General features: G+C 44.9%; 1 protein-coding gene across 1 annotated transcript in view; it reads left to right on the top strand.

Moving 5' to 3' along the window:
- Positions 1-17,147, top strand: part of LOC144137637 (bridge-like lipid transfer protein family member 3A) — a 59,481-nt gene extending 42,334 nt beyond the window's left edge. Inside the window, exons 15-19 of the mRNA XM_077669580.1 lie at positions 588-971; positions 1,826-2,115; positions 3,789-3,909; positions 7,293-7,486; positions 11,231-17,147. Coding sequence (XP_077525706.1) covers positions 588-971; positions 1,826-2,115; positions 3,789-3,909; positions 7,293-7,486; positions 11,231-11,425 — 1,184 coding nt within the window. The 3' untranslated portion in view covers positions 11,426-17,147. The remainder of the gene's footprint in view (positions 1-587; positions 972-1,825; positions 2,116-3,788; positions 3,910-7,292; positions 7,487-11,230) is intronic.
- The last annotated feature ends 289 nt before the right edge of the window (positions 17,148-17,436 follow it).

Below are 17,436 nucleotides of genomic sequence, written 5' to 3'. Positions count from 1 at the left end.
GAGTGTCTCACTGCATCAGCCGAACATACAATTAAGCCATCTTTCGAGCTATACTGCTGTAGTGACTGCAATGTGGATTGTTACCGGTTATTGTGATCTATCCGCCCTCCTGTTTGAGACTTGCCTAATACCTCCCCAACTCAGTGTTTTACAGCGGAGGCAAGGGCACTGCTACATTCTGCTTTAGAGGCAGTCTTATTCCGAACAATTATGTGCAGGACATGTTGGTGGTAAAAAATAATTAGTGCCAAAACTTTCGTTCCAAACAAACAAAAACCAAACAAAGAATGACACTGTCAGGGTTCAAAAACAGCATCGAAAAGAGGACAGATAAAATCAGAACAAAAACAAAGGGTAAAGAAACATTCAATCTTGCACTGTTGCAATCCAAACACAACAAAAACAAAGCGTACAACTTGCGAATTCAGCTTGTTTAAACACACAGATCTTATCAATTTAGCTTGCCGAACTGGTTCAGGAAGTGATTTGGTGGAACTGGAATGAAATAAAGCCACCGGAACCCCCCCCCTTTTTTTTCATTTGTTGGACATCCTCATTTGAAAACCTTCCCCCCCACACGCGCGCAGGCGCCACGGACGGTGAGCTGGAGTCCGTGGCAGACGACGACAGCGTCTCGCTGCGAAGTGACCTGTCCTCGGACTCGGACCAGCTGCTGCTCGCCACCGGAGTGCTCGACGAGGTCTTGAACCGATCCGGCGCTGCCGAGGTTGGCCAGGATGCCGCCGAGCTGCTCGCGATGGACCAGGCGTCCTCCGGGGGAGTCCAGGGGGTCAGCGCGGAGTGGCGCCACTGCGTGGGCGGGGGCGGGAGCGGCCGCCCGTGCGTGTGCGTGCGCCTGCACGACCTGCAGCTGGTGGGCTGGGCCGGTGCCGACGGAGCGGCCCTCCTGCTCCAGAGCCAGCACCTGGCGCTGGAAGAGCGGCACACGGCGGCAGCGGCAATGGCAGCAGGTGCGTTAAGGGAGCTGGTTGCGCAGGCAGTTGGCTGTTTTTTGATGCGAAATGGAGTGAAAAAGCCAGCTCGGCAGGCGCAGGCTGCAGTGGCCGCACAGGAAGCCATGGAACAGCTTTTAATCCACGTGCCCTTGAAGCGTTCCACAGCGCGAGGTGTTCCATAGCGTGAGCCTAAACTTGGCAGTAGCGAAGGGTGGCCGCCCTCGCCAGTACACTGTAGATGAAAGAAGGGAGCGGAAGTACGCAAGCAAATGTGCAAACACACAGGTGGTGAGATTCACCGTTGTCGTCAACTCTTCCATTGCATGGTGGCAAGATAGAGATGCAGTGCAACACATACGAGACAGATCAGAGCCGTTTGAAAAATAAGGCAGAAGGAAGCATGTCGTAATGCGAAGTGTCTCAAGCAGCAAGCAGACAAAGCCTATTGACAACACAAGGCAGTTCTGTTCAGTTCAGGTGGTTCAGGTTCAGGAGTTTCGTTGGACATCATGATGCGTTCGTATATGCACTCATACAGACCACTTATGGAGTTTTTTTTTTTTTTTTTTTTTTGCTAGCATTGTCGGGTAGACGTTGAGTAGGTGATGCATCAGCAGCTTGTTGCAGCACATGAATCAATGAGAGCAGGCTCTTGTGTGGAAAGCTGACAGCAGTATGTCTGCTTTCTGCTCACACCTTCCAACACAGTGCTTAATCCTTGTTTATTTGCAATCGTGCTGTTGCAACACCCTGGCATGCTGGCTGGGTGACTATAGATTAAGCATTAAAAAATTGCTTGGTTGACTATTGGTTGATAATCGACTCTTGTAGAGTCAGTGATTGTTGAAACGGCCCTGTCTTGATGCCAGGAGGTGGAGGAGGCTCGTCCTCCGTTGGTGACGCCAGAGGCGGAGGGGTGGAGGAGGAGTGCTGCCTGCTGAGTGTGCGCTGGGAGAGCCCCGTCCCCACCTGCCCCACTCCGCTGGTGGAGAGCGGGGGCGCCCCCAGTGGGCGGCTGCGTGCCCTGGTGCGGGGCCTGTGCGTGCGGCTGAGTGCCGAGGCCCTGGCGGGGCTGGCCCAGCTGGCACAGGTGGAGCCACCTCCACCCCGGGCGCTGCCTGTGCGCCTGCTGCTGCACGGCCTGAGCGTCACCCTCCTGGTGAGTCTATCCATGCGTGCCGGAACCGTACCGGCCAATCAGGTTATTGTCTGGAACCTTACTGGGGTCGCAACATTATGTGGTGAAACCTTTAAAGGAGCCATAAAGAGAAAATACAACTTAGTTTAATTTGAAAGAACTAGGATTCAGTATCTCACTCAGCTCCATTACAGCCACAAAAGATGGTTTTTTAACGAAAAAAAAACAAGACGTATTTGAAAACTTTTAAATTTTGCGCCTCAGTGACGTGTTATGAGCAAGAATGACGTCATACGGGCCAACAATCAAACATAATAGCATTCAAGTGATGCGGTCAAATGGAACTAGAGGCCCCATTACAGACGTCCAGTCATGTGTCGTCGCGACAGGTCAGTTAGGCGGCCGCCAATCGCACAAACAAGGTTCCGTGACGTCATAGAAAAGTTGCGGGTAGGGGGTCGCGACTGCTTCAAACATTTTGTGTAATATCTCCGTTATTTGTTCGCAGATTGCGGTGATATTGGTATCATTGTTATCGGGACTAAGCAGTCTTTCTAATAAACCCAACTTGTATTTTGTCTTCGTGGCTCCTTTAATAAGGATGGACAATGCTCTTAAAACAGCTTCCTTTAATTGTGAAGTAAACTCTGTGGAATTTGTCAGCCTTGCTGCTTTTTTCGCCTTAATTTCAAATATGGCATTTTTTTTTGAGCAAGTCAATTAGTTACCAAGATAATGAGAGATAATTAGTCATTTTTGGAGGAACGACAGACAAAACAGTGTTGCTCATAAAACTGTAACCTTTATATTTTCCAATACTATGAAGCCTGGTGAGTGCAATAAGAATCCTTTTTTCTTTTATGCACCACTTGGAGCTAATTTTACAGCTGGTTAACCTTTGGTGTTTGAAATGGGCACTCAAAATGGCTTCTTGCCACTGGTGCAACCGAAGGTTAATTAGCTTTGTTATTAAGATGAGCTTAAATAATGAGCTTAGTTATTCAGATAGCGAACGTACCAGTGGTTGTCAAACCACCATTTCTTTCTTTCTTTTTGCTAAGGCTAAGGATCGCATTACTAAAGGAAAGAAATGTGACCAGAAAAATCACATTGCTCATCTGCTGAGCTGACTGGGTGCAGATACAGTCGTGGTAGAGTGTCTTTGCGCAAGTAAGGACTGTATTTCCCCAACATGGCTTCCACTGCTGTGGCACAAGTGAAAAAGGAATAAAGCCCCGCTACGTGACCGCGGGTGGGAACATGTGTGAGATTGATTGGTTCATGTGGCCAATCAATGGCTCATATTAATTATTTTGAATGGGGTCTTCGCTGCTTATTTTTATTGTTACAGTTCCTTTAGGTACATATGTACATATATTTGCTGTGTTGCTGCCATTTATTTATGAATCTGCCTCACTTCTACGCCTGTACTATCGACCATCACCTGCTGTGGAATTTCTGTAGTTGCCCCCCCTTATGTAATACCCCGCAAGGGGCCCTTAAGGGTATAATAAATTATGATGATGATGATGATGGTTGTGCCTGCTCAGTGATCCAGATGCGGGTTTTTTCTGTGTTCGCTGGTGCTCGGGAAGCAGCAGTCAAGGCACAATCGACTGGTTGCAGCTGAATGATTTGACGTGTAGAAATTTTCCACCGCCCAGTTGGTGGCTAAAGCATGTGCATGCGCGCAGGATGAACCCACGTCATCGGGGTCAACGGGTGAACAGAATGGTGGGCTCCTGCTCAAGGTGCCCCAGTGCCTGGTGGACCGGACACCCTCAGGAGCGGTCTACGTCCTCCCCACTGGCTGCAGTGAGCACACGTTTCTTCAATCGCTTGCCCGTGCTGTCAGAAATTTGTGAGGGGCGGTGTGCAAGGAGTGTTTTTGAAAAAGGAAAATAGAAATCTTACTGGAGCAAATGTGCTTAGACAAACCAATACCGGAGTCCTTCAATGCCTTTCTGGTCATGAAACTTCGCCGTCACGCTATGGGAGAGCTTCGTACGCTGCCGCGCTGCGGCGCTGGTGTTGATCGGAAGGCAGCCGGGGGCGTGGTCAGAGCGCGTTTGGCAGGGAACGGACCACGGAGTAAGATAAAACAGACGCTCGCCGCCTTATCAGCAGTGCGCTGCTGCTTTACGTGTCGTGAGCTGCTCAAATGGACTTATCATTTTGTGAGTGGCGAAAAAATTTGGTGCGAACGGGCATGCTGCTACTGCGTTTCTGCCTGCCGGTCTGGCAACAGAGCAGCGGCGGCCGCTCGATGCCCTCCGATCTGCAGTTGCACCCCTCGCGGTAGCCTTTGTCCCCGTACAAAACTTGGCCGGGAGTTTCATGACCAGAGAAGCATTGAAGGACTCTGCCAATACTGATTACTTGGGTAATATCTCTACGAAAAAAGTCTTCAGAAATTCAGAGAATTGCCTAGTAATGTGTAGAATTCGTTTACATTGCGAGTTCTTTGCAGCCAGATTTGGCTAGTCATAGCCAAGTGAGTTCGGGTTATTTATTTGCTTTAAGTTTTCTTTTGTGTCTTTTCACCCATGGTGTAAATTTGTACCATTACAGCAATTAAGTGCCTTTAATTCGCAGATTATGTATATTTCCGTAGATGCGAGGTGTAGTGCAGGGTTGGTCTGTTCTCATTGTCTTTTATTCACGTTTCCAATATTCTTTTCGGGGCTTTTCTAGTTTAGTCTCCATATTTTGGAGATGTACAAGATGCATATTTCTGATTTCTTCAGTTCATTTTTGTAAACTTTTAATTTTTTCTACACGTCTGATTTTTTGGTTTTTAAGAATTCAGTTCAACCAATGATCTCCATGTATGCTATTATAACAATTAAAGGTGTTACCTCCGCCAAATCTGCACTTTTGTAAAAAAGGCAGGGCATTGCAAGGTCTTGGCTGCAAAAGTGCTCGGCGAAAAATACTACGCATTAACATCATCCTCTCACTGCTTTCTGGGGATTTTTGGTGTGCTTGTTTCACTGTGTGATAACGAGAGGTGCCTCATTTTCGAATACTGTATTTACTCGAATGTTATGCGCACTAAATTTAAATGCACGCATGTTGTTTTCATGGCTCGAAAAAGAGAAAGTGCGAAGCTTTTGTTCACAGTACAATCCGTTCATGGGTGCAACAGCTTCGTTTATTATTGCACGAAGACAGCTCTCATCACCTTGGGGTTCCAACGTACCGTATGGCAAACCAAGTATAGGGGCCACCCTTTTAAAACTCTGTGAGCACTGAAAAATATATAAAGAATGTTCAGTGAGAGGCAGTCATGCAACAGGAATTCACTGCATGTCACTACGTACATTAACTGCTCTTGCTTCTTTGTTGAGGCAAGGTGTGGAAAACGTGGTATTGCTATCTAAAAAGGGGTGATTGTTATCTGTTACGATTTCTTTCAGTTTTTTATTCGCACAAGAAGCACTGGTAAGGCCCACGGAGCCCTCTGCCTGCATAGTCTTTTTCACCTGATAACATGTCTGCACCCACCACCCACATGAAATGCATAATTGACTCTTGAGCACATTCTTTGTTTGTTTATATGTTTTTGTTTTTCTGCTTGCGTGGGTGCGTAGCTGCGTTACGTGACCTTTTTTTTGTGTGTGTGTGTGGAAATATAAGCGTCGATTATGACTTTGGTGTTGACACAGTCCATGCAATTTTTTCCTCAGACAAACCGGTGAATATGGTTACCCTGCTATGCCAATAATAAGCAAGTACTAGTGTTGTTTAGGCTGGTATTCGATTTTAATGAGCATATGCTTTTGGGACTTATTTGGGCTGGAGTTGAGGGTTTCCAAAGTTTCGTTTACAATACACTAGTGCTCTGCATCATATATTTCGGTGTACTACATTTGCAAAACATGGCGCGGAATATCAATTATTTAATAATGGGAAGTTTTGGGGGATGCATTTCTTTTTGCCCTGAGGAATTATCCTCAAGTCAGGTACTTGTGGTTATTACTTTTTTTCATTTTACTGTTGTAAGCCTGTACCGTAACAGCACTAATGAAAAGTTAATTAACACACCTTGTTAATTACCGAATTAAAAATGTTCAATAGCTGATATTGGCTGCCTGACTGTATAGACCATCATCGACGTACAGCGTGAAGAGTGGGTTTAATAGTCGCTACAGCAACACATTGTACTTCATAGCATGAAATACCTTCTGCATGCTCTATGCGTGGTGTCTCGTGTAATTTGGACCCAGGAATAAAATTAAAAGATTTTAAATTTTTAGTGGTGAGGGAAAGAATGATCATTTTCACCCTTGTTTTACATTCTGGGTAGACAACAAAATACTAGTCAATATAATTTAAATTTATCAGGTGTATGTAGTCAAAACCTTCATTTATAAAGTTGTGGAGTGTAATTGAAACGTTGTTTTAATTGTAATTCAGGTGGTATAGAGAATTTTCACTGATTGAAGTAAGTGCGGCAAATTTGAGTTACAAACTGCTGGAGCATATCTTTTAAGTAACAATTGTTCAGCGCGCTCTCGCCCTGAACATCATGCCGCATCAGTGAGTGCAGCTGCCATTGCTGTCAGCGGGTGAGTGTGGCTGCAATTTTGCTCACTACCTAAATTGTCCGCTATTTTATTTGAACACCGCAGATTTTCACACCCATTTGAGGACTTTCTCGCAAAAACGTAGGTAGCTGGCATATTTCTGGACACTCTGCAACCTTTTATTTCAAATTGGTTATATTGGTGAAGAAACTAATTCGTTGAAATAATTAATTACCTCAAGAAGTTGGGTGAAGCAGGCCATGCAGTGTGGATGAGGGGCAACAGGTGGATTATTTGTTTAATAAATAGTTTGCCAGGGGAAGGTAACAAAACAAGGCAAGACCAAGGTGGTGGTGGTGATTTATTAAGAAAGCAGGGAAGAGAAAAGAACTGGGGATATTGTCGAACTGATCAGGGAGTTCACCCTCTTACAACCCAGTCCAGGGAAGAGAAGTGGGAGTTTCAAAGGATAGGAAGAGAGAAAGAGAGGAAAGAAGGAGGCTTACAATAGAAGACGTGACAGGAAATAAATCTTAGAGAGAGGCCTTTGTCCTGCAGTGGACATAAAGAGAACAATAATGTTGATGATGGTGACTACCATTGAAACAGTGATCGTAGCCGTGTAGTGATCACACTCCAACGCGTGCTTGTGACATGCCGTCTCCACAGAGTCCCTGGCCGAGGCTGTGCAGCAGCTGCTGTGGCGGAGTGAGGAGCGTCCGGCGCCCCTGTCGGGGCTGACGGGGCCGGCGGCGGCCGACCAGCCTGACCTGAGTGGCCTGGTGGAGGAGAACGAGCGGCTGCGCCAGCGACTCTCGCAGCTGCACGCTCTGCAGAGGGACAACCGCATGCTCCGAGAACAGGTACCGCACCACCGCCAAATGGGGGGGAAAAGAGCAGGGACTTCCTCTCTCTGTTTGTAATGAGCAGCGTGTTATGTGGCCCAGGGAGAAAACACCTGCGGTTCAGGTCTTTGCTAATGTTTTGCAGTGTTTTGCCTTCCAACCCAGGCTGGCGCATAGCCATGCACATTGTAACGTGGGAAAAGTGGAAGTAGGTTTTAACCCCCCTTCCTCCACAAGTACTCTGGTGTTTCCATTACTGCCCATGGCTTCACACTTGCGCCAACATGACTGTGGGCAACAATTCACCATCCGTAATCGTAAAATCACTTTTACCAACTGTGTGTGCCTGGTGACAGGTTGCATGTTATGACGCCATGAAAAAAAAAAGGAATGAACATAGACAAGCACGATAGTGTGCAGAACTCTGCAGGCAACACTAACAAAAAGGGTCAGCAGAGAGTATGCAATGCAGGTACAACATTTTCATTTTATTGCACGTCTTGAATTTCAAATGTCAAGCAATAATGAATTTCTCGCCATGAACAGAATTGTTATAGTGCGTTGTTACTATTCTACAGTGGAGTTGCATAGCTCTGGTTGCATGGATACTGTTACATTCAAGAAGGCGTCCCCGAACCTGGCTTAGTTGCTTCCGTCATTTGTGGTAGTATGGTGGTTGAGTGGCCAGCAAAAGTTGCGGCCTTGGTGAAGACGGCAAGAAGCCAAAGGCATACTTAACTGGTTTACCGCATGGCGAGAGATGAGCCGAAGCAATGCAGGAACAGTACTTCGCAGGGCAAGCTTACAACCTGACTCGATAGAGCGACAGCATGGATTTGCTGCTGCAAAACGAACTAAACTATCCACCAAGAGGGTGGGTTTTATACACAGAAGCAGTAACGGCTGCGGTTTCTGTGCACACGGCCCGAAAATAGTACACACACACACAACGTTCTTTCCAGAGTTTGTGAGAACCGACAGTAGCGGCGCTCATTGAGTCTGAGAAAGGGAGAGAGGAGATCTCGGCGAGCAGAATCCACTTTGCCGGTGCACGTCTCAACACGAAGAAGTTTGTTTCGTGTTTTGTAGCTGTAACGGCTTGAGTCACCGCCAACGGGCCCCATGCGGCAAACACGTGTAGTGACGTGTTCGAGGAGGGTAGGCTCTGCCGCAAAGCACAAGAGCACTGCACAAAGCTTGCAGCACACGTGAACAGAGTAGCCGCTCGCTGAATCGTAACAATACAAATTACTCTCTACCCATTGCGGTGGCTCAATGGCGATGGCGTTGTGCTGCTGAGCCTAAGGACACAGGCTTGATCCCGGCCATGGTAGCTGCTTTTTCTGATGGAGGCAAAAAGCGAAAACAGCCGTCTGCTGAGGTTTTGGCGCTCGTTAAAGATCCCCAGGCAGTTCAAATTAACCTGGAGCCCTGCACTATGGCGCGCCTCAGAGCCCATGTGTGGCTTTGGGTGCATTATGCCTAACAATCAATCAATCAATCAATCAATCAATCAATCAATCAATCAATCAATCAATCAATCAATCAATCAATCAATCAATCAATCAATCAATCAATCAATCAATCAATCAATCAATCAATCAATCAATCAATCAATCAATCAATCAATCAATCAATCAATCAATCAATCAATCAATCAATCAATCAATCAATCAATCAATCAATCAATCAATCAATCAATCAATCAATCAATCAATCAATCAATCAATCAATCAATCAATCAATCAATCAATCAATCAATCAATCAATCAATCAATCAATCAATCAATCAATCAATCAATCAATCAATCAATCAATCAATCAATCAATCAATCAATCAATCAATCAATCAATCAATCAATCAATCAATCAATCAATCAATCAATCAATCAATCAATCAATCAATCAATCAATCAATCAATCAATCAATCAATCAATCAATCAATCAATCAATCAATCAATCAATCAATCAATCAATCAATCAATCAATCAATCAATCAATCAATCAATCAATCAATCAATCAATCAATCAATCAATCAATCAATCAATCAATCAATCAATCAATCAATCAATCAATCAATCAATCAATCAATCAATCAATCAATCAATCAATCAATCAATCAATCAATCAATCAATCAATCAATCAATCAATCAATCAATCAATCAATCAATCAATCAATCAATCAATCAATCAATCAATCAATCAATCAATCAATCAATCAATCAATCAATCAATCAATCAATCAATCAATCAATCAATCAATCAATCAATCAATCAATCAATCAATCAATCAATCAATCAATCAATCAATCAATCAATCAATCAATCAATCAATCAATCAATCAATCAATCAATCAATCAATCAATCAATCAATCAATCAATCAATCAATCAATCAATCAATCAATCAATCAATCAATCAATCAATCAATCAATCAATCAATCAATCAATCAATCAATCAATCAATCAATCAATCAATCAATCAATCAATCAATCAATCAATCAATCAATCAATCAATCAATCAATCAATCAATCAATCAATCAATCAATCAATCAATCAATCAATCAATCAATCAATCAATCAATCAATCAATCAATCAATCAATCAATCAATCAATCAATCAATCAATCAATCAATCAATCAATCAATCAATCAATCAATCAATCAATCAATCAATCAATCAATCAATCAATCAATCAATCAATCAATCAATCAATCAATCAATCAATCAATCAATCAATCAATCAATCAATCAATCAATCAATCAATCAATCAATCAATCAATCAATCAATCAATCAATCAATCAATCAATCAATCAATCAATCAATCAATCAATCAATCAATCAATCAATCAATCAATCAATCAATCAATCAATCAATCAATCAATCAATCAATCAATCAATCAATCAATCAATCAATCAATCAATCAATCAATCAATCAATCAATCAATCAATCAATCAATCAATCAATCAATCAATCAATCAATCAATCAATCAATCAATCAATCAATCAATCAATCAATCAATCAATCAATCAATCAATCAATCAATCAATCAATCAATCAATCAATCAATCAATCAATCAATCAATCAATCAATCAATCAATCAATCAATCAAATTACTTTTGCCTTTGAAATATTATTGCTGTGCTTGGTGGTGTTTGAGCTAACAGGTGCTTTGTTGCACAAACATTACATGTACCAATCCAGTAGTCATCACGATTGAGGTGCTGGGAAAAAAACCTCTTTTCTCACACAAGCACTCTAGTAATGCAGATGTGTAAAGCACAAAAAGATAGTCCACGGGCGAAAGAGGACGAGAGAGACAAGCGTTGTGGCGTTCCTCTTTTGTCCTTCGTCTAAAGTTTTGCATTTTACACATTTGCAAGGGAATACGAACTCGCCCAAAGGTCTACTGTTCTCACTTTGATGCACCGAACGAATGAATCAAAAGTAAATGATTCCATGCGCTTAAGCTTCTTTGCCCTTCCGTCCTAGGTGGACATGAAGAAGACTGCACCACCTTCCCTTGCCTCATATTTTCATTGGAAAAAAAAAGAGTCGTATTGGCGAAAATCATCTTCATCCGAGCAGAGCGTTCCTTCCTACATGAACGATATCATTGTGTTCGGAAAGACTAAGGAAGAGCGCATAAAGTCCTGCAGCGCATGTTGATGTCGAGGGTGAAGTAAACGAAAAATGCATCTTCAATATCAAGGGTCTGTGTTTTCTGTTCTTTTCTGTTGCCCGCACAGGTCTCTGAGCTGGAGAACAGCAGCGCGGGTGAGCGCCGTCAGCTGGAGGAGCAGCGTGCAGAGCTGAACCGCCTGGAGGGAGAGAAGCACTCGCTGCTGGCCACCCTCCAGCTGCTCCAGGAAGAGCTCAGCCGCCTGGAGAGGGCCTCGGCCTCCTCCGGATGCGACCCTTTCTGCGGGGCCAGCAACTCCTAGGCGAGGGAGGAAGAAGAAGAAGCCACACCTCCTCCTACGAGACAGCCACAGTGGCAGCAGTAGCTCCCCTTCCTTGGCACGGCCGCCAGAGTGCGTGGGCGACATCGTCCGGGCATCTGGCTGGCCTCCCTCATCGAACAGCAGTGTCACACAACGAATCTCACTTCGGTGCGCACTTCCTTCGATTGGCCTGCCCACAGCAGCTCCCCTTCTCCCTGACGTCATAGAGATTTCAGGACGTGTGTTCATTTGTGCGACCAGTAACAAAATGCAGGCTCTGGGCAGCGGTTTCTTTTCCCCACGTCTTGTCATCAGCCCTCGCTTTCACTGGGAGCAGTTGCGGCATTGGTCGATTGTCTGGCTGGCCTCTCACGCGAGCAGTGGTGTTGCTCATCAAATCTCCACTTTGGTGTGCCCTTTCTTCGATCAGCCTGCCCTGACAGCCTTGAGATTGCAAAAGAACACGTTTTCGTGAGCGTTATCTTTCACGAGATTTAGGCTGCGAACCAGCCGGTCACATCTGCGACAACTGCGGTCATCTCCGAGTGGTGTGTCGGTAACCTCTTTATCGTTGGGCTTTGACAAAGCCTGTGTGATGGCAAATTCTACTCACACACTCACCTGAAGTGGACAACGTCGACAGAGCTGTTTCTTTCTCGGCGCGCAGCGACATTTGGCGAAAGTTGCAAGCACTTCGAGATCAGCCTGCCATCGTGCTACCTGCAGTTACCGAAGCCTGTGCGCGTGACAAATTCTGGGCAAAATTCTTCTCACGCTTCCTTCTCGCCAAGAGTGCGCAACATCGATGGTGGAATTAACCATGAGTCTTGGGGTTTTCACCAACCTGCTGCGTAGGGAGAGTGTTCACCTTGCTGTTGGACCCTGTCTTATTGACTTGTCAAGCAGCTCCTCTTCAAAGCTCACTTCCAATGTTTCACAAGGTGGAACGTGTGAATCGGCTTACAATACATGCTTGCTACATCAACCTAAATTCCCTCGCAGCTGTCACTCAGCTTCAGCGTATCTGTGAAAGGCACATAAGCCATATCTGTGCCACAAACAGTAGCATCACAGAGGTATCTGTGGGCGGAAGTTTAGGAAAAGAGTGACTGTTCATGTGCCCTGCTCCAAATGCTGCACTGTCCCTGCTATCGTTTCAAAGGACATCGACAAGATTCCTCTGCAAGGTGTTCTCTTGCCAAATTGATGCTGTCCTATAGAAAAGCAGGGTTGTGATGGCGGTTAGGTGACAACTTGTGATGACTGCGACTTTTTTAATGTCTTGATGGTGAGCAATTGGTACTATTCTCAGACAAAGGCTTCGGGGGTTTACCAGCGCTGAGATTTGCTCTGGTAAATTGCTGCCCGCTTATTTAGCAGAGACTGGAGAGGCGTTGGCATACCAATGCCGCCATCGACTGCCTCTCTCACACCTTCGAAGACCGTCAAAAGTTAGTGGCCAAACGACTTCAGCTGAATGGACAAGGTTTTTGGTGACCGCCCCCTTTTTGCAGGAGGCTCTTTTTCGCCAGATGACTGTTGCGGAGAACAGTCTCGCCTCGCAATACCCCGGGAGAAAATTGATGCAACCATCCGTGAGGTGGGCGTGAAGTCCTTGCCTTTCACTGGCTTGTGGTCGTCCTTTGCTCTTCCTTGACCTCACTGGGCAGCCCCGACAGCGAGTGTTGTCATCTGAAACTGGACGTCCTGGTGAGGCAGTGATAGAATGTGATTTCTAGTGGGCCGGCGTCGTCACTCCGGATTCCTAGGCATTTTTGCCAGGCAAAGCAGCTGCTGTTCTGCAAAGCAGTCTCTGAGACCACTGGAACCAGGAGCAACACTTACTGGCAGCAGTGTGCCGTGAGCTGAAGCCAAAGAAGGTGGTAGTTTGCTTCTCGATGTGCCTCTGTGTGCTTTAGCTAGTCTTTTGCAGGAAGCCTGCGCAAACTCAGCCGTTGCGTTGCAAGAGGCTTGTAATAACGAGAGCTGAAAAAAATTGTATGCTTGCAGCGTCGGGGTGCACGGTGTTAAAAAAAAAAAGTGAATGGTGGGCGGTGTATTGCTGCTGTACCTTTGAAATCAAGTGTAGGTATAGAACGCCTTCAAAGCTAGCCCGACTTCACAGCTTTGAACAAACTACAGGAAATCCAAAACCATAAAGGTGCAATTCTGTTGGTCACCCTTCGTGGAAAGTATTGTGACTCCACTCCACTATGGACTGTGACCTGTAACATTGGCCTGTAGTACATAGAGGGCGCTCAATATGCCAGTAAGCAACCTTGCCTGGCCGAGATGAATAGTGGGCTAGGAATCTGGCTAGGAATCTTACTCCAACGTTCGTTGCTGTATTGCCTCTTGCCAGCTTGGAAATGACGCAGCAAAAAAGGTGCACGTGTTTGCACTGGCCACTACAGTGACGAAGAATGTGCAGAGAATATCTCATACGGAAACGATACGGAGATCGGTCCCGTATGGGAAACCGTATTGTCTCTTGTACGGAAAAGATTGTAGAAAACTTTAGCCATGTCACTAGTGGCCACGGTGTGCCTCTAAATCTTGCTGCATCGTCACTCCATTTGAATTGCTGATGGTCTAAACGTGAACTGCAGTGCTACAAAAGGAAGGAGTTTTTTATTCACCTATGCAGAGCAAGGTTTCTGACGAGGAACAGCTTTGGGGTAATCGCTACACGCTTTACGCTTGTTGTTACATGTTGCCGCCAAGCAGCTGCGCTGGTGCCCCTTGAAAAATAATGGGAGTCTATTTTCTTACATATTTTTCTTTTACGTCTGGCCGCTCCAGAGGTGTAGTGTTTTGCGGCAGCTTTTTGCCAAGGGGGTCTAGTTGTGTCAGCAACATTTTCCCGTTTTCCGAGAGAAGTTGCCCGAAGGCTACCCTGCCCTACTTGTCAGAAAATCCAATGACAGATCCTCTAAGGCAGCAGCAGAGCTATTTTAAAAAGCCATGCTTTAAGCCAGGAAATTTCAGAAAGGAAAATGGTGTCGCTGGCAATAAAGCAACAACAAAATGAGGCTAGTTCAGGGTTTGTGGATTGTAGAGCGCCTCGGGTTAAGTTTGGGGCAGGCATGTAAACAGTGCGTGCAAGACTGTTACGGTGCTGAATATCCATCAAACGAATTCCACAACAGCGTTTTGACCCCCCCCCCTTATATCTCTGCATGTCTTTGTGCATTGCTTCAATTCAAAGTGGACCTCCGTATGCAATCCCAACGAACAGCATTTGCAGCTTGGAGTACAGATGGGCGACACAGTATAGCTATCTATGGCAGACTATCTTGCTAGTCTCGTTAGTCTCAAAATTTAGTGACGAAGGCTTTCCTAGCACAGCCTCCACGATAATACTGCCAGCTGCATTAAGACTTCAAGGCTATAAGTGAAGAGGGCACGATAATAGTCTCTTGCCGTACATCTATGCACTGTTAATATATGCTGCCACCTTGGGAATCACCGGGAATCCCTGGCCACAATAATTTTCTACCCTGCTCTGCTTCAGAAACACCTTGACCTTGTGTTCTCGGAATGCAGGAGTGGCAGAGGTAAATGCGTTGAGGCGTATTATTACATGCGCGTATAATGCTGGGAGGGATTTCGGAGACGTTTTCGAGCAGTGCCGCCGAATCTTGAAACTCTCCCGCTCGTGGTATTTGTATTCAGTGATTTGAAAAGTTATGCCCTGTAATGAAGGTTGTCAAATCGCATAAACGTCGTAAGGGCTGTGTTTGTCCAAGGCACTGGCTGTGGCTGAGTCAGAAGTCTGCAGAAGTAACGCGTTGCTAATGCGGCAGCTTTTTCAAGCTAAACATAAGCAAAAGTTTTGTTGCCATGCTTAGGCTTTTCCGGTGGCTTGAAGAAAATCAAGATTACTTGTCGTATTGACCTTGACTGGATGGCAATAGAAAACTGAAGACCGAGTTCAAAAGTCCTTTTCTTCCACTATTATCTGCGACTTGTAATACAGACGTGGCGGAAACTTTGCACGAGTTTCAAAAAGACCTTGCAACCCTTTGCAAGAGAGCCTTTTCTGAATGGCTATGGCTCTGCAGTGGTTACGGCTACGGCTATGGCTGAATGGCTTGGCTATGTTGCATTCAATGGGTTATATTGCTGCAGAATGTAGCATGTGTTCTTTTTGGTTCCTTGTGGAGTTATACTTGTGATGATATTGAGTTGGAATTGATTTTTGCAGTTAATAATGCCTGAGCAATGGTGTAGCAAGTGTATTATACTACCTTCGCAGCTCACTTGGCATTTTCTTACTGTCACGGTGGATTCTATTGGCACACTTGCGAATGCCAAGGCAGCCGTGTCGTGTCGTTTTTTGTGTGCGTGTGCAATGACAGATTGTTATTTAAATTTCCCGCCTTGTCATCATGTGGGGTGGGAACGTAGGTAGGTCGTGTTCTCATTAGAGTGGCCTTAGCTCAAAACCCACGCGGAGAATAGAGCGCCGCGTTTGTTGTTGGAAGGTTGTACATTTTTCCTTTTTTTTTCCCAGCAGTGCGTGCGTATTGTAGGTTGCAAACCTTTCGTTCCACGCTGTGACCGAACAAAAATACCATGATGCCTCTCTCTCTCTCGCTCCTTGCTGTCAGTGTGCGCTTTTCGGCAAGTTGACGCCTCTCGCGTACCACTGTGTGTAATTGTTACCTGAAGATATAAATGTGTCTTTGCAAACACAGTGTACCAATTTCGTGTCACTAGTTAATGATGTCAGCACGTGGCATTATAACCAGATTGCTGTGTAATGTAACATATGGAAAGTTGTCATAGTTTGTTTTAGTAGCCCTTTGATGCCAAATCTACTCCAGATCTGTTTGTGTGGTCACTTTGAAATAGTGGAGGAAATAATTTTTGTTCAGAGATGTCGTTCCGGCATCGCTCAAATTATTTTCTGTGATCCTGTAGCTATTTCTTTCCTGTAACATTGCAGGTAGTTCTTGCGAAAAGCTGCTCTTCGAGCTGTGTAAAAAAAAAGTTGTTTTGCACTGTTGAGGGTATGCTGTATGGTGACGTGACATAACCTGCGAATAACAAACCGTAATAATCTTTCTGGCATGAAATACCGGTTGTGTGGCAGCAGTTTTTGTCACAGATCAATAATGTTCGAGATGACTACAGATCGTGTTTCACTGCAATGTGTGTGTGCGTGTGTATCTTTTTTCTCTCGTTTTTGCCATGGATTCCTTCACTCCCTGTTACTTTCCAGAGGCCCAGTCGATGTGTAATGTTGGTACAGAACTTTGACAACCATTTTTGGTTCATTTCCTTCACAGAACACAGATTGCATGCGCGTTAAGCAAGCAACAAAAAGTATACTCGGTAACCTTAAGCGATTTAATTTCTGAAACGTGTTTTTTCACGGGTTCTCTGAAGGAAATGAAGTAGATGTGGTCATTATCGCGTGTACATTATATTGCCCCTGTTTAGCGGGAAAAAGAAATGTATTATTTTGAGGCCCGGGGCATCGGGCCTTGTTTTTCAAGCTGTGGCATTGTATATATTATTATGCGACGCTAAATTTGTGATGTTCTGATGCTGGTGGCAACGATGCAAGTTTCGGGCGTAATGACTACTATTGCTTGAAGTGAGCTACACTCGACAGCAGAGGAAAAAAAAAAAGAACTGGTGATTTTTGTGTACATTTCAGTGAGGCATTTGCCGTTGCAATAAAGCTGGAAGAGAAAGATGTGCAGCCCTACGATCGAATGTGTGCGCAATTTTTCTGAAAGATTGCTGCGTTAGAATCATACTGACACCACTTTTAATGCACAGTTCGCTCATATAAGCTACATAATTAGGAAAAAAGGGAATGGCCATGCGACCCACTACCTCATTTCCCGCGCTAGAACCTATGATGTCATATGTCCAGCTGTGCGATTTGTTGAGGCTGGAAAAAGCAAACGCAAATTAGGCAGGGCCTATACGCTTGCCGAACGAGCTTTTTGCGCTTAACTGTAATACATATTCATTTTACAGTAGTAAGAATGGTG

Source organism: Haemaphysalis longicornis, unplaced genomic scaffold (assembly GCF_048455015.1).
Source record: "Haemaphysalis longicornis isolate Haplotype H1 unplaced genomic scaffold, Haemaphysalis longicornis Haplotype H1 scaffold_43, whole genome shotgun sequence".
Classification (NCBI taxonomy): domain Eukaryota; kingdom Metazoa; phylum Arthropoda; class Arachnida; order Ixodida; family Ixodidae; genus Haemaphysalis; species Haemaphysalis longicornis.
Note: the sequence above shows the minus strand (reverse complement) of the source record. Positions and strands in the feature narration are given on the sequence as shown.